This window comes from Syngnathus typhle, linkage group LG2, assembly GCF_033458585.1.
Source record: "Syngnathus typhle isolate RoL2023-S1 ecotype Sweden linkage group LG2, RoL_Styp_1.0, whole genome shotgun sequence".
NCBI classification, from domain to species: Eukaryota; Metazoa; Chordata; class Actinopteri; order Syngnathiformes; family Syngnathidae; genus Syngnathus; species Syngnathus typhle.
The window spans coordinates 16,865,856-16,891,049 of NC_083739.1; the positions used below are offsets into that span (position 1 = coordinate 16,865,856).

Genomic DNA, 25,194 nt, shown 5'->3' on the forward strand with positions numbered 1-25,194 from the left:
ACACAGCTATCAGTTTGTGACCGATACTATTCCAGGAAATAAATAGAAGCATCGAAGGTATGACTCATTTGTGTCTGATGACCATGATAGATCATAGCGCCAACAATGTCAAATCTGTAGAAATGGAAATATTTTTTGCAAGTTTTATTTAACATTTGAATTGATTTCTCATTATAGATGTGCCATTATTTGTGATCATAAGAAACTAGAACAATAATTATATTTCCCACGTGGAATCTGAAGGTTACTGGTAGTAGGCTGCCAAATTTACCTGTAAGTTTATCTCGCACTCTGTTGATAATTTGAATGGCTTTCTTGTTGAGGGCTTCGGGTTGCACCAATCCATCTCCAACTGAAAGAGGCAAAACCAGTTGTTGACTAGAAGCTTAAAAATTCCAATCTCAGACACTTGTGAATACACCGCAGTGTATTTCTTGTGGCTAAGCAGACTGTCAGCAACTCACTGAAAGAGTGGATGGATTCAGGCACTGTGGTCCCTGGTTTCTTGTGCGTGGTCTCACCCATTTCTATTCCTTCAAGCGCTTCTGTGTAAGAGGACGGAACACGGTCAAGGGGGGATTTCTGGGGGGCATCTTTGTACAGCATCAAGCAACACTGATGACTCACCCACAGACTGACCAGCCGTGTACGAGTCTGTCCTGGTGCGTGAGCGCTTGTTGCCTTTTATGTTAGCTAGGGGGGGAACAAAATCAGGTCACGTTTGTTAGCAATGATGACAACAACTTGGCTTTTTTTCTTTTTCTTTCGTTCAAGTGCGACAAATTCTACTTCCGAATCAAGACACTGTAATGTGCAAAGATTTCAGCATTCGAAAAAGAGAAGTCATTTTCATTTTTACAATATCGAGCTACAGCTTCTGAGAATTCTTTTAGGTGTCAACCAAGAGCCTAATTTGAAGAAAAGCAGATGTGTAAGGATACACATCAGTGCATATGTGATTGACCAATTCCAACTGTAGCCATCATTTTCTGATAACTGATCACTTTGTTTTGTCTAATAGTGCATCACCATCTGTTTTGTTGCTTGAAGTTACCATGAAAATGGGAGGAAAAGTAGAAACGTACTCTTGAAATGCTTTTCATTATGATGGTGTCTACTGGCCTTCCATTAAACCGCCTACATACAGTTCCCTTGTCCAGCCATCCATTTGAGAGTCATTATTTCACAAGGTGTCATTTTATTACAGGCAAAGAAAATGGTCACGCTGAGAAAGACTGCAGTAGAGACACATTAAATTCACACCCGCTGTACTATTACACAATTCTCCCTACATTTCAATTTGTGATAGTGGACGATCAAGGCGTTGTATTTTGTTCCCCACTTGAGTCTCATATGAGATACCTACAAATAAATGGCAAAGGACGACTTGAAATTGTCTTAAACGGGCCCTTACTGTCCATGAGTCTCCAGTTGAGCAGCGGGTCGTAGACAAAGGCCTCCAGCACGGCCATGACGCTGTCTCTATGCTCCCTCAGTACTTCCATCACCGTGTGGCATGTGATGCGGTAGTTGCCGTCCAAGCCCGTCACCTTGCGCACAGTCAAACACACACAATTTATGGGCCGCAATCACAAATCTTGTGCACAGTTTTCTCCTAGGCTAAATCAATTCTGGTTAAGTCTAATATTTGTGACAAAACGCGTAATTAGTGATTTAACGATGTGGTGTCAGTTACCTCCATGGCATTTGTCAGCATCCTTGTCAATCTGAAGGGAATCTTTTCAGGAAACTTTTCTCTAGTCATGGCCACCTGATCAATAATGTAATCCAGGTTAATCTTGAGGCAAATCATTGTTAAATCGCGTTCGTGTCACATACATAATTGCCCCTTACCTCAAAACAATCTCCAAAGTCAATGTGGAGGATCTTTCCACTTAACCGATCCAACATCAAGTTTGAAGGATGCCTGTGAAGAATATAAGCAGAATCTCCCTATGAACAATGTCACGTAATGGTGACTTTGATGAATTCACCTGTCGCCCAGTCCCAGGATGTAGCCAACCATTGACATCACAGCCAAGGAGCGGGTATAATTCGTCCTCCTGTCAAACCACACCTAGAAGAGGAATAATGACCAGGTTACAAAACTAATGGGATGTGGAAGATGACAAAAGTGAGGTTCAGTTCCTTCAATGACACTTTCCTTGTCCTACAATAGTTCTTTTATTGTAGGTTTTCTTAATTTAGATTTTTGACAGTTGACAAAGTGTCCTTGACATTTTGGCCCCGAATCACTGAACTGTGAGGACGGATGCTGAAAGGATGACGTACACGCATTCATCCTTGCCAGTGCTGCAAATGAAGAAAGAAGTAGAGCAGCTCACCTCAGAACTGGGACTCTTTAGCCACAAGAGCTTCGCCAAGTCGTCTCCGGCCGTGTTATTGACAGCATGCTCAAACACCTCGACTTTCTCCATCAGTGTCAGGTGGTCATAGTCAGGCGCCATCTGGAAGGGAAGCAGTCCTTTTGCATGACTTTTTACACATTCAGCCTTGACATTCAGTGAGGAAGGATGCCGATAACGTACATTATTACTGGGGAAAATAAATGCATTACTGCATGATAAAGTGGTAGAATTTTCACAATGCGTCTCTCCTTTGGCTGAAATAAGAAGCTGGCTCGAGTTGCGTAATAGCTTTCGATCCCTTCTCAGAGACATCCCTGGGTAATAACATCCCGCTCTTGCCACTTAAATATTGTTAGTCACCTGAATGTTGTTAGTCACTTAAATGTTGTACAGAGGCTGAGATCAACTTCAAATTCTTTGTTTGGCATGCACAAACCTGGCCAATAAAGTTGATTCTGATTCTATAAACTATTTCAAGAAAATAATGCGATACATTGCAGCTATGGATCTGCTCAATATGCCTCGCCTCATTGAGTGTGTCTGATGTCTGCACGTTTAATTAACATGCAGCAGTTAGGAGCCCAAATGCATCTTCGTTTAAGATGGGTCGGTGCTCATTTGTCGAGAACAAATGAATGCAAATAGCATCTTGTGTGTGGAGGAATCTATATGAAATGTAAAGTGTGACAGTTGATGTCTAAAAGCGTCATTTCACAACTAAAAATGGCAGAAATGGTCACGGCCATATGCTGGCCCAATTCAACATAAATCTTCATTGTACAATATGAAAGGTCTGAAATCCACTCAAGTCTCCATTCTAAATCTCAGTAACGTGTTGCACAAATACGTTTGTGCCTTAGTGTTGCTCTTAGAATTAAAAAAAGCACTACCCAGCTGCTAAGAAAAAATGAGAAAAAAAAATCAAAACAGATAGTTCAATACACTGGTGATGTTTTTGGAGTGGGATGAAAAGGACTTTTCAGCAACCATCACAATCTTAGAAGGTTAAGGGCAGGTTCTAGGAGGGCAGTTTAGGACGGCTCTCACTAACATTTGTGGCTATGGGACCATGTGCATACATTACATAACAGCGAGGAATCGCCAGGTGGTGCATCGATCCAATGTAGGACCAGAATTTCCCTGTTCCAAAGCTAACTAATTAAAGTTCACAGCCTGGTTGCAAATTCAACAAGAGGAATGTTTTATTAAATTCTTCCATAACTATAAAAACACCCAGAAGGCAATGGATATGCAGATGACATATCACTTAGGATAATTCGTCCTTGAATCCCTTAAAAATAGTATAATATAAAGCCATTATTAATACTTATGGCAATAACTGTTTACAATACTTTTTCAAACATAAAACTTGCACTAAATACCCGTAAAACATCTAGGTTAAAAATGGGACCCAGGAAGTTGGGTTAAATTGACCCAACTTAATAGATTGGTCCAATCTTGACCCAAATTGGGTTGTTTTTAATGAAGCAGTTTTAAGAGTTGGTTAAAAAAATTCCAAATTTATTGCAAATGAGGGGCTGGTCAAAAATGACAAATCTGGCTTTTGAATTAGAATAGAAGAAACTAAAACGGTACTCCTGTAGACTCCTGTCAAGTATCACACAAATCCTCATACCCTTCACATTTCCGTAGATATCAGTGAATTATTCATTGAGAAACACAAGGCAACAAAGCTGCCAACGTCAGTGAACTTCAAAACCGTTCTAAGATTAAAGATTTAAGTCCCAATGATCGTAACACACACATCTGGGCGTGGTGAAATTTGTCCTCTGCATTTAATCCATCCCCATGTAAGATCTCTGACTTCCACATACATATTTGAGGAATGAGGACTCCCCGCAGAGGTTACATACCCTTAGCATGATGCGATGTTCAATGTTCAGCAGTATCTTTTTCTTTTCTCTGTAGTCTCTAATGAGAGCGTGCAGAGTGTCACAGTGGGGGACCCAGCCGATCAGGCCTGAGTTTGTGGACAAAGGGATCACTGCGTAGCGCTGGATGCTATCGAGTGTAACACATGACAGATTCAGACAGTGAAGACGCTATTGTGCGTGCATACACGGCAATTAGTTTACCTGAGGTTCTTGCGCAAAGAAGCGGGGTCATTTGCCAGCAGTGTGTTGACCAAACCAAACAGCTGCATGACTCTCTCATCCTGTCTCAGGTCCTCATGGCCCTTTAATAAGAACATGAACTCATGGCCATTGCTGCCTACAGAGGGAGCCACAAAACACAAGATCCACACGGTTAGCGGAGATGAAGACTGAATTGTTCTTCAACTGCCTGTACGGTGCATGTGTTCACGGTGAGGTGTCCCAACACTGAATATTAAAAGAAGGATCACTTTGATTATTTGCTCCTCAAGACCATCAAATCTAGGCAATGTGTTCACTGTCGCCAAAGAGGCCTGACAGTAAATCTGGTAGACCCCATAGTGGGTGACAGGTCTTAATCTGCTGTGTTGCCCCAGAGGTCAGTTGATGTATTGCCTTTCATTTTTTTGCAGCCCATGTTGTGTGTCACTGATGGCGAAACATGAGAACAAGGCACGACACTGTCCGGTGGAAAGTGGGAGGTAAAGTGAACCGTTTGTGATTAATAGCAGCGTGATTTTGCTTTGAGACAAGGTGACTTTACTGCGGCGAGGCATTTTTAAAGACCTTTCAGTGTTGTATTTCACAACACACATCACGGCAAATGAGATACAACCACTGTTATTTATTCATGCCTTCAAATTATGGTCAAAGATTGGTGGCTGGGGGAATCTTGGTTTCTGTGTGAATGGAAAGGAGTTAAAATGTCAAAATTAAGTCAAAGAGCCAAACCTGTTTACCTAACCTGATCACCGGAACGAAGCAAACTGCCAATAATCCTTACCCATAATGGTGAGTTTACGTGGGCGCTGCTTGGAGGTGATGACCTGCAGGGAGGCCGCGATGGACTGGATACGAATGATGGTCTGGTTGGGGTCATAGGTGCCCGGGACTGCCAGTTCCAGGTCACGGCACATCAGCAATTTAGGAGAAACATATTGCAGCTCCAGAGAAGTAAGCTGCATACAATGTTGATGAGAGCAGTGAATGAGATGGGCTAAAGATGCACCATGGGAAGGAAGCTATAATTTTAGTGTCAAAGGGGGGAGAAGCTGCTTAGCACTAGTTAGCACATGCCTGAAGTATATTCTCACTATTTACAGGCAGGCCAGGTCCTTCCTTTTCAGTTCCCAGAATAAAAAGCTTGGCGCAATGCATTTCATTAATAAGGACATTAATCTTTGTCATATGTGCGTTTGTGTTACCAGTAGTAGAATGCATGTCATATTTAACACACTTAACTTTGATTTATTTATTATGTCAATTACATGAACTTGCATTGTTTGTGAAAGAAAAAGTCACCATAAGTATGAAGAGATTTGTGTTGGTGCAGCTTTGCTTACCTGTGGTAACTGTTTAGAGATACGCCTGAACACATGGTAGTAAAGGTCCCAGGCCTGCGTCAAGTCCTTCACATTTCCAGAGCGCATGTACTTCCTGCACCAATCCTGAGCCTCCATCAGGTCTCTGCCGTAAGCCTTTAGCGTGAATACAAACAAGTGATTTAGTCCTTAAACGTTCCTTAGTTAATAGCCTCAGATAAGAATGCTTTAATTTTAATGGCATCCATTATATTTTCAGTCATTTGGGCAGAATGAGGTGTACTTTCTGGTGCTACAATGAAGAAGCACAGATGTCATCTACCAGACACACACCTGATTAAAAGAGGTCTCTTTCAGGGTCTGTGGCCCCCTCTCCATCATGGCGTGCAGAGGTTCCAGCACAGCAAACATGCCCTTGACATTACGCTCTCCAAAGTAGAGACGTGAAGCCTCCTCGAGGCCCTCGTGCCACATCTCATGCCACAAAATGGCAACTCGGATGAGCTCCTCACTAACCTGGACAAAGGATGAAATACATATTATATATTACAATTTATCAATGCATAGTTGAGCATAATGACAATCAATGTCCATACCATGATGGCTTGTTGGACCAGAGTGTTGCAGTGTTCGCACATGTTTTTCAGGATTTTGTTTGCAGCATTGTGGCGAGCTGTGGTGGTAGACTTTGAGGCCACAGTTAGTGGGTAGATCAACGCCTGCCGATGAGTGATTCATCGTTAATCAATTGTTATTGCTTCAAAGATTGTTTTGGGGAGGGGGGGGGGGTGATTTAGGAGTAGAACTGCAAACTTACTTGTGGATGATACCGGCCAATGTCGGTTAGCAACTGGTGGATGAGGCGACCCACCAGAGGACGAGGAGTATCAATCCGAGCAATAAGTTGTGGGATCACCTAAGTAGCAAACACAAAGATGAGCACGGAAATGGAAAACCTCCATCAAGCCTCTCTCGCTCTGGCTAATCTTGCAAGTTTTACCTGCAGCCAGGTATCTATTTGGATAGTCTTGATGCCTTCCACCAAGGCCTCATTTACTTCAGGCCAATGGCCATAGTCAAACCATAAAGTCAGAACCCTAAAAAGTACATTAATAAATCACAAAACATAACAGAAGCTTTGACACGGCAGTCAATACGAACTAGAGCTACATGACTCACCTGAGTGTGTCTTGCAGGTTGTTTCCTCTGGACAAAGAAATGGAGCGAAAAAACCCTTGAACAGCAGGAACCGTATACAGGAGCAATGTCTTTGTGAGAGAGAGAAAAAAACGACACTTTGAGGAACATGATACATTATATGTCCATCCATCTCAAGGAGCATTTTTATCAACTTTATGAAAAAATCTGTTGTTAATTAATCATGTCATGATGTTGCCTAATCATTCCTTGCTCGAAGCAATTGAGTAATCGGCAATATTTGTCTGCAATCTGTGAGGCACTGTTGATTTATTCAGCTTCAACTCATCTAAAGAACATTTGGATAGTTGTGGCATGGGAGACTGTTTATCTAGCCACACACCCATCCATCTGTCTATATACCCAACTATCCATCTATTAATCATCTATCTATGTTTGGTTGATTCTGTACCATTCTCACCTCGTTAACCTTTTTTTGTCCTGGCGAGGGAGCAGGACTGTGGTCGTTGCTGTCAATCTCACTGTCGCTGTTGCTGGCCTCGCTGTTGGCACTGGCACCACTGGCGTGCCGCAACTTCTTCTTCTCATCTCGAGCTTGACTCTGGTGTTTGTAGTGCAGCACAGCCTCGAAATTCATTACTGCCCAGGCGTGCCAGGCCTGCCAAAAGATGGGACAAGCTGAATGAAAAGACGGGGCAAAAACTGCAAATGAGTTCCACCGTGATGATGGCTCATGATGTCATTTTTCCAGTTTAGGGTGGGACAAAAAGTCTTCCGGACGTGATCCAAATGTGTGAGTGAGTGAGTGTGATGTTTGGTTTGCTGAGTTACACAACCACCTATTAAAAGGTTAAAAGCTTAAGGGTGTTGGCGAGGACATGTGGGTAGGAAGCTGGCTAGGCGAGTAAAATGCAACCATCCCTTGCAGCCTGGCTTTGGCTTGGACCAAAAACAAAAAAAAAAGTTCTAATTCCCGGCACCACAACTTCAGGAAATCATTTGATACACCGGAGGATGCACTCTAAATATAACCACACATTGATCTATATAAATGGACCATGCACCGACTGAAGCCAATCATTTTTGTGAGTGAAAAGGCAAAAAAAACAAGCAAACAAAAAAACAAACACATTTTCAACCTCTTGCCAACACCACTGGATTTTTCTTTTTTTTACTGTGGCCAAGAAGGCGGAAAGAGAAAGCCTAGAGTGTAAAGAGTGGATAATGGGGCTGACCTTGTACCAGTTGCGGTCGTGCTCGGTGGAATGGCTATAATACTGCAGGACCTTAGGGATGGTGCTTTCATTGATGCCTTGTAGACTAAGCTGCCACTCTCCCAACTTCAAGAAGCATCTGTGCAAAACAAGAAAAATCATATAAATCATTGCATTGAATAAAGAAAACAAACCATGCTAATTTTTAACTAGATACTTTTTTAAATCCCTCAGTAGGAAAGCAAAAACATCAACCTGCGTGGACCAGCTATGTTGCAGGAGGTCAGCCCTGCTCTGCTCAGTTCAATAATTTAAGTGTTCTCAGTGCTGTAAAATGAGTGATTCATAGCCCTCTGCTGCCATTTTAACAAGGGACGTTCAATTCCAACATCCACTGTATTACACGACCGCATGAGTAGTAAAACGGTCCCACTGAGGACTTTAATCATGATCATGATGTCGCAGCTTCCAAAACTCCACAAATGACATTCAGAATACCAAGCAAAGTTGATCAAAAAAAGGAGCCCATTCTGTTTTGACTTTGGGAGAAGCAAAGGGGCATTTTCCAAATCTATCACTAATACAAACTTCACATATGTGCTGAAAGGTTCTGGGACCACAACCAAAGGGTCTCCTTAATTATCCAAACTGCTTTTTCTTCAGTTACATCGGGCCCTGCTGTATAGCACTTCATCCATCAAGCTCTGGAAGACGCTCACAAGAAAAAATATCGGTTTCTGGCAAAAATGGAATAAAACACTCGTGTTGAACCAAAGTGAGCAACTTGGCACACATGCTGTTGTCATCCCTTCCATCAAGAGCCCAACAGTCAAAGGACCATTTTGCACAATACCTAAACTAAATTGTTTTGATGGAGATTATGTAATTTCTCCTGAGCGCTTTTCCATGCAAGAACGCAGTCCGGCTTCACGTGTCAATGCCTAAAGCTGCAGCAAATGTTTAACAGGTTGGCGTTTGGGAAAATAGCAGGGGCTGTGTGAATTTCAGAACGATGTGTCATTTGGACAGGAGATGCCAGGTTGCAGAGAATCTGTCTGTGGAGGGGACGTCCCTGTGATTGTGTGGCCACAACGTCGGGCTGAGCTGTCCAGGTGTGCCCCATACCGCGCTTCAGACCTATAATCTTGAAAGTGTGTCAACTTGTCTGGAGGAAGCCAGTCCTTGTCTGACAAGATACGGTTGTCGTCACTAACATGCATTCCTCAGACAACCAGTGTCCTTCTTGGGTTTTCCAAAATAACCTAGGTCTTTTTTCAATTTGTCACGCTTTTTCAATTTTGTCACGTTTCTCTGTTGTGATGTGTGAGTGTTGAGAAGCAATGATCCATGCCTGTGTGTTTGAGTAGGAAGCCAACAAGATTAAAACTTTTGGCAGATTTCAAAAAAAGGATACATTGTTTTTTTTCTTTGCACGCCACAAACTTTTGCATATCAATTGATTTTCTGTGTAATCATAAAAAAAATAACGCATGTAATTGATACTATGCATAGTACGAATAGCAACTCGATATTGTAAATTATTTAAATGATCCGTATAGATGCAAATAATAATTAATTATATTGAGTTGTTGTTTAGATGGCTTACTGTAAACCATTCTAAGTTTGCATACTTTACCATTTTTTTTCAACAGGGGTTGAATAAATAAACCAAGTTCTCTGTGAATATTACAAAGTAGGAATTCAGCATCACAGTGCATGTGGTAACTTGTTAAGATAGAGTGTTTTATTTTAATACTGCAGTGACTCACTCATTAGATTTGTGGGACGCTTACGAATGAAACTTTGGCAATCAAAGAGCATTTTCCATTACTCTGAATCAGTATCAAGCTCTGTAATCAGCGTCTGACTACACAGGAAGTCTATCAGGGTGTCAGGCTTTTGAAAAGCTGCCGTTAAGCTGACAACATTTTGAAAAATATTTCATTCAATGCATGGTTTCCCACAATGAGCTGCACCTTTCTGCCAGAGCTGTCAGTCAAGCATTCAGTGGGAGCCATGAAGGTGAAAAACCGACAGCGCATCTGTGACATTTGATGGCATGGTTTGATGTTGGGGTTGCTGGTGTGTGCAAAAGAGGACTAATTATGTGTTAACTATGTTTAATATTTAGTCACTCAAAGGATGGGAATCACCTTGAAAATGACTCTGGGAATGAATGTGAAGGTGTCTTTTAAAAACGGGGAAAAAAACAAAAAGCTACATTTTCCTTCAATTATGTTGAGTCGGACTTTGCGTGGATGTGGATGTCTGACAGTTGGCACACCAAACCGCATTAATAATGCAGACAGACACTGTCATGAAAACAAAGCAAAGTGGCGCAAATGAGCTGAACAGTTATCTCAAGTATGCCTCATTAACAACTTTCCATACAGACAGTAGACTTAAACCAAACCACAAGATAGTCAAATGGCAGGAAGGACTAGATTAGACATTTGTATAGAGGTTTGCAGTAAAGTGTACATGTTTTTTTTAAAGGGGGACACACCTTGCCATGAGTTTGTGGAGCTCCTGTTTGTGCTTTTGGTCTTCTGCCGCAATAGCATGCTGGGCTTGCTGCTGCATACCTTGCACAAAATGCTGCATGTGCTGGAAGGCATCAATCTGAAGAGGTAGATATGAACATTTTAGAGAATTGGTGGGTGGTGGATGAGGGGGCTTTATGACTTTTAAGTGTCACTCTGAATCAAACATATATATATATATATATATATATATATATATATATATATATATATATTTTTTTTGATAACACCCTCAGCATGCCGACCGACTACTGTAAATAGAAATAATCCCTTATTAATGACTTATTTCCTGAGACTTTTCTCGTCCATATGGTGTTGTATCTTAATAAACATGATAAAAGCTACAGCTGTACCATACAGAATCAAATCGAAAACCCACTGAATCAAATCGTTACATTTTAAAATCGTTACATTCTTGAATTGTACTGAATCATTTCTTCTGGAGACCCACACCCCTGATAATAAATAAAAACGTTGCAATATTCCCAACATTTCCTTGTGAGTAAACCCCTTTTAACTGCACCTTGAACAATAGTAAATAAACTAATGTCCTTGACTTCAAAACTAGTTTTTCTTTAATTTGTTGTGGATATGTAATATGTGGGGATTTATGGTACGTCTCAAAGTCATAATGGCCCTCTGCAGGAAAGCGTGACTACACTGTGACCTATAACAAAAATGAGTTTGACATCTGCGCTCTTGGAGTACACAAAACTACATTCAGTTTAAATATCCTTTAATTTGCCAAATTCAAAACAATTACTCATAAGTCTTAGTTTTGTTTTATTTTAAAATTACATGAAAAAAAATAGTCTGAATGCTCAAGAGAATCGAAGTTTCCCTGCAAGACTTTAATTGCAAGGAATTTATTGGAAAACAAACTGGTTTTTATCCAGCTTCAATTCCATAAATCATAAACCGCTGCTCTTGAACGAGTGACTCATTCACGTCTAACGTTACAGGCTGTCTTTAGAGCGAGATGAAGTTGGGATGGAAATATAAATGTCTGCGGCCTTAAACTGACATGCGGAGTCAAACTGGCCGGGCCGAGACAGGATGTGCAAAAATATTATTAAGCGGTGACAAGACTAATAGCTTGAAATTCCCAACTCCTTTGTATTAGTGTATTGACCTAAAAAAGGGTGACATCAAAACAAGAGCTAGCTTGCGCTTACCTTGCGGGCACTCTTCCACATATACTTCATATAAGCATAGGTGACATGTGGGTGGGCTGTGGGCAGTGGGTGATCAAGTTGCTTGGAGGGGTCAACACCCAAAAGGAGCACCAGGGTCTTATGGGCCAATGCCTGGAGGGAAGAGGGGCGGTTTGAAGATGGGCAAATGCATCACAACAGGAACAAGAGCAGTGTCAGGAAGACCAAAAAGTCAAAAATCCTATGATACTGTCAATTTGGAGAAACTTGAGAGCTTACAGACTTTCATTGCATAACTGCAATGACACATCTTTTGGGAAGTGATAGGAATAAGTTGTTAGGAAGCTTTGCAGAAGCAAAAGCAAAAAAAAAAAAAAGAAAAAAAAAAGAAAGGAGAAGGGTTATTTATTCCAAGACCCTGTATTAGCATTTCCCATTATGCTTGCCACTGCTTTCACTTTCACTTACATCACAGTTGGCCATTCAAGCATGTCTTTTCTGCGTGTGTGTGTGTGTTGTGTGGCTCGTCGTCGGCAATGCTTTGCAATCAACGACAATAACACTGAGGTGAAAGATGGAAAATTACTGTAAAAGCGCAGACCCACAAATACCGTGTTTAAAAACAGATTAAGAGTCCCTTGCCACTTGATCATGGTCCAAAAAGTTTGAAAAACGTGGAAATCCTTTTCAAGTACAGACTTCACATTTGTATTTGGAAAAGCAGATGAAATAAAATATATACTATATAACATACCACTCGAGTTTTATTTCATCACAGGATCAAACCCTGGGTGAAGTGATTTCAGTTATTTAAAAGTTTAATCATTGCAACAGCAAGTGGTCAATTTCAAAATCTATAGAACGGCTTTACATTACACTACAGGCAACAACTGAGTACTGTACTTTCTTGTGCCCCAGTTCAGATAGTCACAGCAACCAAATCATCTTTAGGCTATAAACCCACTCAAACACACTCATTTTTTAAGATAGCAAAAGTAATAGGACAACTGGCTGTTCTGCTCCTCCGAATGCCATTAACAAGGAACAGATAATGGTTCTACTTTTATATCAAGTGAGCTATTTGCATTTGGAATATGTTGCTGCCAACTTTGCTGTCATATCCAAAGACCTCTCACTATTAGTGAAGAAGGATTATGGTGAAAAATCAAAACAGACCTGACCTAGCAAAAATATTAGAATTGGCCAAACCAACTGTTGGAAAATTTGTAGAAAGAACGCACTGGTATGCTCAGCAACGCCGAAAAATTCTGAAGTCCACAGAAAATGATTGTGGCAGATGACCTAAGAATTCTTTCCCTGGTAAAGAAAAAAAAAAACTTCAAGACAGTTGGCCAGAGAAGTAAAAAAAACTCTCCAGGTACAGTACAGTACAAGTGTATGTGTCAAAGACAACATTCAAGAACAGACTTCAACAAAAATAATAGTTCACAACAAGATGTAAACCGCTGGTTGAAGTTTGCAAAACATAAAATAAAATAGCCTTAATGCAGAACTAGTATGCGTCTGCTTCCGGGAAATGTAACGTACCAAGCGTCCACTTTTGCCACAAAGGCTGGCGTATTTCAGCCACGTCCTCATATCCTCATGGGGGCTGATCACAAGTGACCTGACCATCAGGATCTTTTGCCAGTCCTCTACGATCCGCTGACAACCCTGAGAAAACACACGCACAAACAAAATACATGGATGAAATAGGCTTTTTGTTAGACTTTAAAGCGAGGAACTACTTCATTGATATTGTACACTCGAGAGCTGTATAGTTAAAACTACGGTGGCCATTACTGCCATTCTCAACACCTCCACACGTGAGTCCAGTCCATGTGCCAGAACAAAAAACAGACTTATACTGTGCATCATCTTTTATGAATTTTCAAGAACTAATCGCTGGCATACTCTGCTCTGACATGATTTACACGAGGAAAGCAATATGATAAATTCTTGTTTTTGCATGAAAGAGCAAAGTGGTGTAACTCAATATTTCAGGTCTTGCAATAAAGCGATGACAATATTTCAATTGCAAAAAACTTGTTGCTGAAAGGTTTCTGAGGGGATCTCGATTTTTACAGATTTGAGTCAACTTGACAGAATAAAATGTCTGGAAAAACACTAATGCATGATATCCGCCTACAGGTTAAGGCAAATACGACATAAAATAAAAGAGAAGTATCTGAGGAGTAGGAGCCGGACTCGAACGTCCGGTCAGTGCCAGATGAAATATTCCCCAAAGAAATAAAAATAAGGCTGTCAGTCCCTGCACCTCTGGGGTTGGCATTATAAGATCAGTGTGCTTACTAGCACGGCCCTCGCAAGATCCCAAAGCAAGTCTCATCTTTTATGATGGGGGAGAAAAAAAAAATCAGTCATCAAATCACTTCATTTTACTGTGGGAGGAATTCAGTGCGTCTGGAAATGCTTTCTCTTCAACTGTCATGTCTGAAAGCTTTGAAAAGTCAGAAAGAAACTTGCCAGGTGCCATTCCAAACCGTGAGAAGAAAATGGATGGACCAGGACGAAACATGCCGCTTTTCATTTTGAAGTTTATTGGCGCGGAGCAAGCCTTTGTCAACAGTCAAATCTAAACTCCTATTCACAAAATAAAATGATTTATTCCAAATGTGAGAAACCAACAACAAAATACTGTTTTTAAAATATAAAACAAAACCAGAAAATAAATAGATATGAAATCAGATTACATATACTTAGATTATAAATTATTAATAGCGAGCACAACTCTTGTGACAGATAAAAGGAAGTTAAATTGGGTGATTGGTATCGGCACATTAAGTGGCACTTTCCTGCCATCAATAGAGACTACAAAATGTGGTTGAGCAGTGCGGCCCTGAAATATAATCTCCTTTGCCTCCCCCAAAAATCAAAATTAATGGTATTTCACGCTTAAGTAAATTGAAAGAGTATGTGGCAATGACACTAATCATCGTTTATCTTTAGGGATTTTTTTTCCACCTTCTGAGGTTTGCTTTTTTATCCTGAAACAAAAACACAGGCACTTAATTTTTCTTGCCATCAACTGTATCAACTTTCACAGAGAGCCCTTTTTTTTTTCATAACAGACCATGTTAAAACAAAAGAACTTTCTCTGAAAAAGATGGTCCGTTAAATACATTTCCTAATACAATATTTTTTAGAAGTCATTTCAAATGTTTCAACTTTTGTCCCTGCACAATTATTTTGATTGCGAGACAAAGGAAAACAAAAAAACTGTAATCGATTATATCGGTTCATCATCCAGACCTTCTGTACATCAAAAAATAAAACTTGAAATTTAAGAAGTGTCATTTTGTTTTACAGCCCATTTCTTCTATGTCATCTATGAGTGACTCGCTGCAAAGGTTTATGGGTATTAATAATCACATTTTCATGCAAATGTTGGTTACAATCAGCAGAGGGGTTCCTACAGGTAGCATAAATCTTTTCAATACGATACTGAGATGAAAACACTTCACGACAGTCTGACTGAAACTCTTCCATCTCTTGGTTGCACTTTGACAGAACATAAACAGTGAGTTTATCCAAGCTTACCAAGGTAGTGCCTACCATATATCTGCACTATAGCACTGTGAATAAATGTTCTTTGCCATTAGACAGATCTCTCAACAAGAACAAGTAAGCTACAGGTACTTTTCTGCTTTATGTCGCATGTACAATTCAAACCCAAGTTGGGCCTCAAGCTTTTATTTGTTCTGTCTTATCAACTGCCTCCTATTTTGTTCATTTTTCTCATGTTACACCATTTCCCCTTTATCATAGCTATATTACTTTCAATTATATAGAAATCCATGTGGAAAACCACAATTTAGTTAAAACACAACTGATCAATTGAGTATCAATTTCTCTTATAATTTCTCACACAAAATCAAAGGAGTTTCTTTTAGGAGTGAATTTAGAATACTTACATCCATCCATTTTCTGAACCGCTTATTATATTATTGTTTTAGTATCACTATTGCGATATCAACAGCCTTATGAGAGAGGAAAAAATTCAAGTGAACTTTTTACACAAAAGTGTGATTCAGATACAGAGGAGCTTTCCCATGATTCCTGACAGACTATAAAGCTTTGCTGGGAAACTACTCATGTATACTTGTGTGCACCAACTGTATGATGTTGGCATAAAATGCCGCCCTTGAGAAACATCTGCTTTAAGCTGCATTTGAGCTTTTACACGCGAGTTCATGTGTGTGTGTGTGTGTGTGTGTGTGCTCGCCCATACATCATGTTGAAGGGCTGAGGTTACCTGAAGCCTCTCCCACCATGTTTCCCGAATGATGTCCCTCCTCTCGGGCACGAGCTTGTACTGGATCACCTCCTCCAGCTCTGACAACATCTGGCACGACACCATCGCCTGGGGAACACGAAAACACGTTTGTTATGGTTTAAGCATTTAAATGTATGGAGCCGAATGTACTGTAGAATACAATAGACACGTGAACATGTGTGGCCGCCGCGAGGACATTACCAGTTACTTGTCAACTTTTGGTAAATGTACATACATGATATGCATCAGCATTAAGCTAGCGGACTAAAGGGTAAGTGGTTGCTTTATGCTTCAGGTGGAGGTGGCGTGAAACAGAAAGACACTTCTTTTTTGAAAATTGTCCACAAAAAAAAAATCCATGCAAATGACAGCTTGTATCTTGAAAAGCACATAAATTGGATATCTCAAAGAGCCACTAATTTCAATTCCAAATGGCATGTTTTCCTCTTTGAAGCCATCCCACTGGAGTAAAGAGCACTTCTACAGCCTTTTCTGCCACGCCTCCTTGAAGGATTTTTCAGGGATCCTCCACAGCTCCATCTTCACAGCCATCTAGATGTTGTCTACGCCCTCAAAAGGGGTCCCCTTGAGGGGTTGGAGCTTGGAACACATAGCAACATTGGGTGAGAGGGGAGATTGTTCCATCATGGTGATGTTCTTCTTGGACAGTAACCATTGAGTTGTAAGCATATAGCGGTGAAGCATCTAGGAGTTGTGCTACAAGTCCCTTCTTGCACATTAAATGAGGCAAATGCTGCAGGATCTCCTCATAGACGTGCTTCATGACTATGACTATGGGCAATTATTAATAAATGATTGCATTGCTCATTGGTGGGTGATGGAAAAGGTTTTTTTAGAATCCTCAAGAGGACAGATCAGACTATAAAAAAAAATATATGTAAGTATTTGACTTTACCCCATAGGCTCGACTGTAGCTCTCTCCAGCCATGGCGGTTAGCTCGGCATCAAGGAGGTCTCTTGCTTTGTCAATGCACTGCAAAACAAATCAAATATAATTACAGATTGGATGTTGACAACAATGCCCTGCTGGTTGGTATAAACTGTTTTAAATAAGAAAATGTGTTCTGTAAGACTGGATCTGAAGGGTCACTGAAAAGTAAGCACGCCTGAGGTCTATCTGTATGAATAGGCCTTTGAATTCATTCAAAGGTTTTGGCGCTGGTTACTTATTCAGTATCATGCTATTTGGAAGAAAAAGAAAAAAGAATGAAAAACAGCTGGTACTGGACTGCAGCCTGAATGGGGGAAAGCAGGGTAAGGATACTTACATACTTACTGAATCATTGTTAGCAAGCCCTGCCAACAGTGACGAAAGAGTGTGACGAAGACTTAGGCCAGTTTGATGAACTGTTGAGTGGAATGTGTTAGATAAAATGAACCGTTGAAAGCAAGTGCGTGGGAGACAAGTCACCTCAGGTGTGGGGTTAGAAAAAAAGAATATCATTATTTATTAGAACTATGGACAACAGATCTAAGTTTCAACCGCCACTATGTATGAAGTCACTCTTGTGCAACACCTTCATTCACTGGGCATCAAAGGATTACCTCTGCTGTTTTGTTCTTTTTTCCCCACGTACAAGCTTCTGACTCAGAAAATATGAGATTTTTTTTTTAGGTAATTATAAAGAAAGGCTATTTCTGATTATTTCAAATCTTCTAAGATGTGTAGTATTCAGAAGATGGCCATGGCATTCCCATTTCTTAAAGTCATGTTTTGTGGCGCTGCCAATAGAAAAAGGGACAAATGATGGCTGGTGAGTAAAGACGTTCTCACAAGCCAGGGCAAAAAGCTGTTTCAAAGGCCAACCACCAGCAATTATTTTTTACAGGGATGGAAAGGAAAATCGGTGTGCCAAAACACCTGTGGAGACATGCACATCATGAGGAAAGGGAATTGGTGAAGAAGGTACAATGAGGCTTTTTCTTTACAGCCTCAGTTAGTTTGTTTACACTTGAATTACTGCCAACGGGCCCTCACTGAACTTGTGCAACCCAGACGGCTCCTGATAAATGCAGTGTCTGGTTTTATGCAACACCTCTTCCATTCTTTTCCTTAAATATTGTGCTTATATACACTGGCGGGGCTCCTCTGACATTACATTCCAGTATGCTGCTATTCGAAAGATTTGGGACAAATTGCCCTCTGTCGAGACGAACAAGTCTGTCTTGAGAAAGAGTAAAAGGTATAAATTAAATAAATACCCAGTAGAGAGTCGCTTATATTATTTGGATTGTTACAGAAGACAGGGATTGTTGTGGCTGTGCATCATGAGTGGAATGGACAATTCACAAAGCCACCTCAAACGACTCACAGACACAGAAGCCCTCTGGGACTCGGCAAGCAAGCACATGTCTACTATAGCGGAAAAACAACCAGCCCATATGAAATCAAACAAATTTAAGTGTGAGGATTAAGAAGCACATCCGGAAGACTAGACTGAGCTCATGTTGACATTTAAGCTTTCACCGTGCTCCACCTGCTTTTCATTGCTCATTATTCATTTTGAGTGGCTTGGTGTCAGTAAGACTAAAACGTCTGGTCTCCCTATTCATCTAACACCACATCCTATGGGCCACACCTGGATCTAATCTCTGTCTTAGAGGGGGTGAGTTGGGGAGCGCAGAGGGCAAGTTTTGGGGGCTCCGTTGTGAAAAGGTGACATGGTGGACGAATCCTAGGAAAATGGAAGAACAGGTGTCCAAGGTGAAGCTTGTATTCATCAGAACTGTTGGCAAGCAATTCCAATGAGAGCATCTCATTTGCATTGAGGACTTGGCTCTAAGGACATGGATTTGAAAGCTGCAGGTTCAAGGTCCAACAAATGCGTACATAGAAGCATATCAATCACCAAGTTTCATGTACTTACGGAAAAACAGAGCAGCATTTAAGACAGTGTTCACACAAAAGCACACGCTTTTTGAAAAGCACATTTGACCCTGGGTTAGTCTTCAAATAGGCCTTAATATCATCAGATCAAATGTTGACCAGCCAACACCATAAACCAGTACATGTCAACCTGATCTGATAACGTTTGTGATGCATTGTGTTACTAAAAAGAACAACAATGGAGTCAGTTAAGTTGCACTTGCTTAAAAGGAAGGCAGCGGGGTTACCACATGACTTGATACATAAGCGGGAACAACAAATGGCAGCGTCAATGCCGTTTGGGTTTAATAAGGTAATACTCATATAAATATACTAATTTACTATATTATGGAGTAACTCGTACTGATTTGGAACTAAGATCAAATGCATTCAGCTTGTTTTGTATGTTATTATACTGCACGGCGAACAAAGAACTCTTATGGTATTGTATCTTCCGACGTACCCTGAAAACAGGAACAAACTTTGAATCGTGGGAACCTGAAAATGATACTCTAATGCTTCTAAGGTAAGTTACATAACAATTCAACGCCATATAAGTATCACATCATTAAAACAACTTTTGCGAACACACTAAGGCAATGAGGGAATTTGATATTCTGGAATATCCGTAGACATTTTTGTTCCTTTAATACTCTGTCCAACGAAGTAAACTTTGAATGGATTGTTCAAAAGACTAATGGAAATTCCAGAAACTGTGAGGCTATTGAGCGATCCCATGGTATGTCTTCAGGTTTTCTATAAATACAGCCATAATGCACTGTACAGTTAATGGGGGATGTATGCTCTGCTGGATGTATTCAAAATATTACGGCATAACATAAGTACCTGCTGGGCCAACGAGAACAGGTCCTGATGCAAGGCTAGCACTGCCCTGTAGAAGGCACCATCGTGTGTATCTCTCGGGATCATACATGTGTATTCCTCCATGCTGTCCCAGTGCCCTGACGGAAAAACAATCAAATGTAAAAATGATTGCTCAAGGATGTGATGATGATGATTTGACTTTTGTTGACCATGGCTTACATAAGAGAAAAATCACTAAATATGATATTTGTAAATGATATGCGGTCAGGATAGTCTTCATATAGTAGCTCGGCTGGTTCAATGCAAAGCCACAGACCACAGATCTCAAGGGATGCTCTTTGACTGTGGCAAATGTTTTTGCTCCACATTGATGCATTACAGCGTGTCAATATTGGGGTTGGCGAGGGGCGAATGTTTAGATTTCATTGCCACCCTCTGCATCGTTCAGTCACCCATTTGCCGCAATGGCTGCGGCTCTACATGCGTATAATTTACAAAAACTGCTCCTCATGAACTAACTTAGAGCTAATGCAGCCGTGATTGAAAAGTGTCCGAGTTACCCAGTCCCCAAGCAGCCGCAGCAGCCATACGAGCCATCTTGGCCTGGGTTTCTTCACTGACAAGAGTCCACTCCTCACAGCACTGCTGGTGCAACTGACCCCTTAAAAAACAACAACAATAAAAATCAGCATGGGCTTCAAGTATTCATGTACAAAAAAATACAGTGGACCTTAAACATCCTTAATTCACAATTCGGAACAAAACAGAACAATACACTTAATCGCATGAGCATAAAAAACTTTGGGAAAAGTTTGCATTGTAGAGTGGTTCCACATACGTCCACCAGATGCAGAAATGTTGCACTGCAACATTTTTACCTCGCTTTCGCTGTGAAGAGTGCAAACATTGCAATGACAAAATTCAGACAAATCATGACCGTGAAATGGGATTGCTCAGTCATGGTGGCGGTCTGCCAAGTAACCTCCAACAAAGCTTAGACTGCGGGAAATGAGCCAATGAAGAACCCATTTTAGTGTAGATCCAGACAAATTGGATGTATTTGAGCCAAGGAAGCTCAGATGCTTCACCATGCCAAATTCCATTTACAAGATATGAACTATGATTTCCTTCATAGTGCTTATTGCCCTTTTGACTACAGAAAGATTTTTTTTATTTAACATTTCAATTTGTCATTCATATATTCTTTCAAAATAAACATCTCAGACAAATGTAAATTCCATTAACACACTGATGACGTCAAGTAAGATAGCTAACAAATCCAACAGCATCTATTGCAATTCATTCCACAAAACATTTTTTTCAAATGACCGCACCGGTTTTTTCATTCTACAATGGTATGCAGTGTTAAATAGTAGGATGTGTGAGCCGCACCTATCACACAAATCATCTTTGAATTACGCTTGAATCATTTCTCATTGTAAACACTATTGAAAAGAATTGAATTTATTTTGTACAAGAGAGGTGATTCAACATCATGAAGTAGATTGTGCTCAACCTACAGTAGAGGTTACGCTGTATTTTGAACAGGACACACGTTTACCATTTTTAAGGAATTCCTCTTAATGCATGTGTACTTTTAAAAGTTAGGATGGGATTTCTACTAAAGCCTTCCTGTATTATTGTTATTATAACTCTACTTAAACTCTTTGACGCCAGTTTTGGATTCGCACAATGAGGATCTGAACAATATCCCTTAACCTGACAGGCAACTGTGTTCTCAAAAAGTCAATCTTCATTGACTCATGCCCCTATCAAATGTTATATAATTTTCAGACTCTACAGGTTCTCACACACACAAAGCAAAATCATTTTCTTGCTAAATATATCATTTCCCAAAATAACACCACTGACAACAATCACACCAGAGCAGCTACATAAGTCGATTGCCATCTGTTAAGTGTCAGTATTTCAATAACTAGCCTCCGCATACAGCGTTTGGATCTTTTTGACATGACTGTCATTTTCCCAAAGAATGCTTTTTGAGGGCCAGCCGTCACTATGGTGAACTTTCAGTAGAGTTGCAGCACCTCTAACCAGGGTTGGCTCTCCGTTCATTCTTTCCGGATTGAATTACAGTACTTCAGTCAACTCAAAGGAACATTTTTTCAATCTTTTCACCTCCGTCAAAGGGAGTTTTGTCAAGACAGATTTGGAAAAGGCTGCTAAGGCAGCGCTCACGGGCATGAGTAGCGTATTCACACCACATTGACTCCCGCACAGTCCTACACAGGATTAAAAAAGAACAAAATAGGAGATGGTTGATGAATTCACCATAAGTATTTAAGCACACAGCTGAAAGGCTAGAGTAGCGAGAGAATAGCGATATAAATAATCACATACCATTCTCCCAGTGCCTCTAAGCAGCGCATTCTGCCCAGGATGAGCTCTGGATCCTCTTTGTTCATGTCGATCTTCTTATCGTATGCCACCAAAGCATCTTCCCACTCATGGAGCTTCTCATACCAAGTGGCTTGGATTTCCTAATCAAAAAGTGGTAAAAGTGTAATAATAGCATTGTTTGGACCGCTGCATTACAAATTCAGTCTTACTTTTTGTGTCAAAGCTCAAACACGAGATGTAGGACAAGATACAATCTTAGTAATACACCTTACAAGGCATTTTTATCTTGCTGTCTTTTTTCGAGGCATGTGTTCAAGAGCCTGCAAAAATTGCTCATCTGGGGCTTAAAACATCGTTCCTTAGCCTGTTTTTTCGTGGAACCCTATGGTTTGTGTTTCTACTCATACTCTTTCGATACAGTAACTACGTACCTTTGAAATCTGGTTTTTCAATCACTGTTAAACTGTGCTGTCATTGCACTTTTTACATCAGACCATAGTTTATATTGCCATCACTAACTGTTGTCTCCAACATCATTCTGAAATCACTTTGATGGTTTATTTAGTGTGATAAAACAAAAGCAAAAGGTGCAACATGAGGGAATGCACATTTTCTGGAAATATATCAGCATTCTTTAATTCATTTGATAATGTGTGCACTTTCTAAATTGTAGTCTTTATAACTAGGAAAATACGCTAAGACAAGTCAGAAGAGTAGATGGGTTCCCCACATGCTGTATTTTCAGAACAAGGTGTTCTGCAGATATGCAGCTAGAATAACCAAGGCTACCCCCTAAAGAAGTGTAAGCAGACACAAAACCACCCACTTGTACACTTCATGAACATTGTATTTCATTATGAGAATGTATGCTGGTGTTGATAAGGTAATGGTGAGAATTACCTACATCCACTGCCAAGTGTTGAAAATGCAATATCAACTTGTAAAAAAATACTTACCAGCTCACCAAAATGTTTCATGGCATACTCCAACACACCAGATGCGGCTTCTGGCTGCTGCAACTTATTGTTGATACTGGGAAATAAAAACAAAAAAAAGACACACAGGGGCTTTCAGAGAAATTTCCACACAAATGTTGTATTTGTGGAATTTTTGGAATCAGATGCTTTTTGCTTTTCATAAAATGGGAGTCAAAGCTTCAACGATAAGTATAGGTTATCGATACAATGTACATTAAGATTTGTTGTCATATTTCAAATGACAAATTCAAAGCATTGCATATTTACTATTGACAGAATGGTCAAAAATAGAAAGCACAAGCTACGATGTATGAGGTAACGTCATTACATCATTTCACATGAGGAAGTACCGTGTGGAACCTTGGGTTGCAGAATTAATTTGCTCAGTGAATCTGCTCTTAAATCAAAATGATTGCAAACTAAATTAATATTTCCTATTCAAACAAACAGATATGCAATTAATCGGTTCAAGAAGTACATCATTATAAAATCATTTATGATGATTATATAATAGTTTGGCAAGCAGACAATCTCGAAATAAAAAAGCAATGAAGATTCATTGATTAGCATACATAATTATTGAATAATCTGATAATCAATCAATTGTCAATTAATCAATGGCTGCACTTCTAGTCAGCATTTATTCTTAACATGACCTATTTGCACTTGATGTAAATAAGACTATGTATTTGTTAATCCTCTGAACCAACAGGTTACTCGGAATCTTGAGCAATTCTATCGTGGCAATGTTATGTAAAGTGGATTTTGTTGAAATAAACAGAGTGACTGACATCTGCCACACTTGTGTGTATTGTGTATGTGTACGTTATCTTTCACCGCAAGTCCGGTGTGAGCACCCTGAACTGAAAAACATCTGGAAACACTCCTGTGAAGGGCAACTGCACTGTACTTCCTTAATGGGAAAAGCCATGAGCGGCCACAACCAATATGTCTGTAAAATGAAGCGTGTGATCAATGCTGGTATGCAGTGGAGTTTCTGAGGACAGTCGATGAGGGCTACCTGAGCATATTTGTCAGAAATTACTTTTGACAGTTCACACAGTTGAGGTCCCGATGTGATGAAATGGCTCTGCATGTGACCACAGCAAATGATCTAAAGCTGCTGGTGCAGATGTGAATGCGTGACAGGTACAATTAATATGCACACCAGGAGTTGACTTGAATAGAAACCAAATGTAGCCACTGTGAGCAATGTAACTAGACTCTGAAGTCTGAAAAGATCATTCACCAGCATATTAAATCGGAAAGCACATTTTTAGCAGTGGGTGCAGAATAAAAACAAAACAAAAAACAAACAAACACCAAATTGTAAACCTTTATGGAGTTATCAGCACCTATTTTTTGTTTCCAACAAAAAAAAACAGGATTCGTAAAACAAAAATGAAGTGTTTTTCTTGATACAGATTATTTTGATCACTCCTAGGATGGTAATCATACAAAAATATCCACCACGAAATATATTGATGCTACATAATCAAATGAGAAAATAATAAACGAAATAACATTGTCTTCTTTATCAATGGTGTTTTCAGAAAAGAAATACATCTTGTGTAAAACAAAAGGCATTGTGCACATTTAATATTGCTACTGGGCATCCATGCTGTGCAACACAGAAGCAGTTAAGGAATGCTAAAATTGCCCAGATGTGGGGTTTTATTAGAGGAGACAACTGTGGATAAGAATCTTCTCTTCTATGGACCCTGGAGATTTAACTGGCCCACAGCTAAGACCATCTGGCTGCCAGCTTCCAGGACACATGCAGTCTAAACACATCCATATGACAAGACTCTAACATCATGTTCCCCATCTTAACGATTTAGTAAGGACAGACCTTCAAGACTAGTGTCAAAAAAACCTAGAACCTTAGTTCTGATTTAAAAGGTGAGGCCGTTGAGCTCTGCCAAGACCAAATTCAGAGTAATTAACTGTTAGAGCAAGTTTCAAACAATGTG

General features: G+C 40.1%; 1 protein-coding gene across 1 annotated transcript in view; it reads right to left on the bottom strand.

Moving 5' to 3' along the window:
* Positions 1-25,194, bottom strand: part of mtor (mechanistic target of rapamycin kinase) — a 54,617-nt gene that overhangs the window by 2,890 nt on the left and 26,533 nt on the right. The window contains exons 29-56 of the mRNA XM_061298460.1: positions 23,201-23,276; positions 22,245-22,384; positions 20,444-20,544; positions 19,905-20,020; positions 17,088-17,165; positions 16,151-16,258; positions 13,423-13,548; positions 11,896-12,027; positions 10,684-10,799; positions 8,199-8,316; positions 7,424-7,621; positions 6,985-7,073; positions 6,806-6,902; positions 6,623-6,721; positions 6,402-6,524; positions 6,139-6,321; positions 5,827-5,961; positions 5,268-5,442; positions 4,466-4,601; positions 4,244-4,391; positions 2,346-2,468; positions 1,995-2,077; positions 1,855-1,927; positions 1,697-1,771; positions 1,415-1,550; positions 628-693; positions 465-545; positions 272-352 (exon numbers count right to left, since the gene is read on the bottom strand). Of these exons, the coding sequence (XP_061154444.1) occupies positions 272-352; positions 465-545; positions 628-693; positions 1,415-1,550; positions 1,697-1,771; positions 1,855-1,927; positions 1,995-2,077; positions 2,346-2,468; positions 4,244-4,391; positions 4,466-4,601; positions 5,268-5,442; positions 5,827-5,961; positions 6,139-6,321; positions 6,402-6,524; positions 6,623-6,721; positions 6,806-6,902; positions 6,985-7,073; positions 7,424-7,621; positions 8,199-8,316; positions 10,684-10,799; positions 11,896-12,027; positions 13,423-13,548; positions 16,151-16,258; positions 17,088-17,165; positions 19,905-20,020; positions 20,444-20,544; positions 22,245-22,384; positions 23,201-23,276 (3,212 nt within the window). The remainder of the gene's footprint in view (positions 1-271; positions 353-464; positions 546-627; positions 694-1,414; positions 1,551-1,696; positions 1,772-1,854; positions 1,928-1,994; positions 2,078-2,345; positions 2,469-4,243; positions 4,392-4,465; positions 4,602-5,267; positions 5,443-5,826; positions 5,962-6,138; positions 6,322-6,401; positions 6,525-6,622; positions 6,722-6,805; positions 6,903-6,984; positions 7,074-7,423; positions 7,622-8,198; positions 8,317-10,683; positions 10,800-11,895; positions 12,028-13,422; positions 13,549-16,150; positions 16,259-17,087; positions 17,166-19,904; positions 20,021-20,443; positions 20,545-22,244; positions 22,385-23,200; positions 23,277-25,194) is intronic.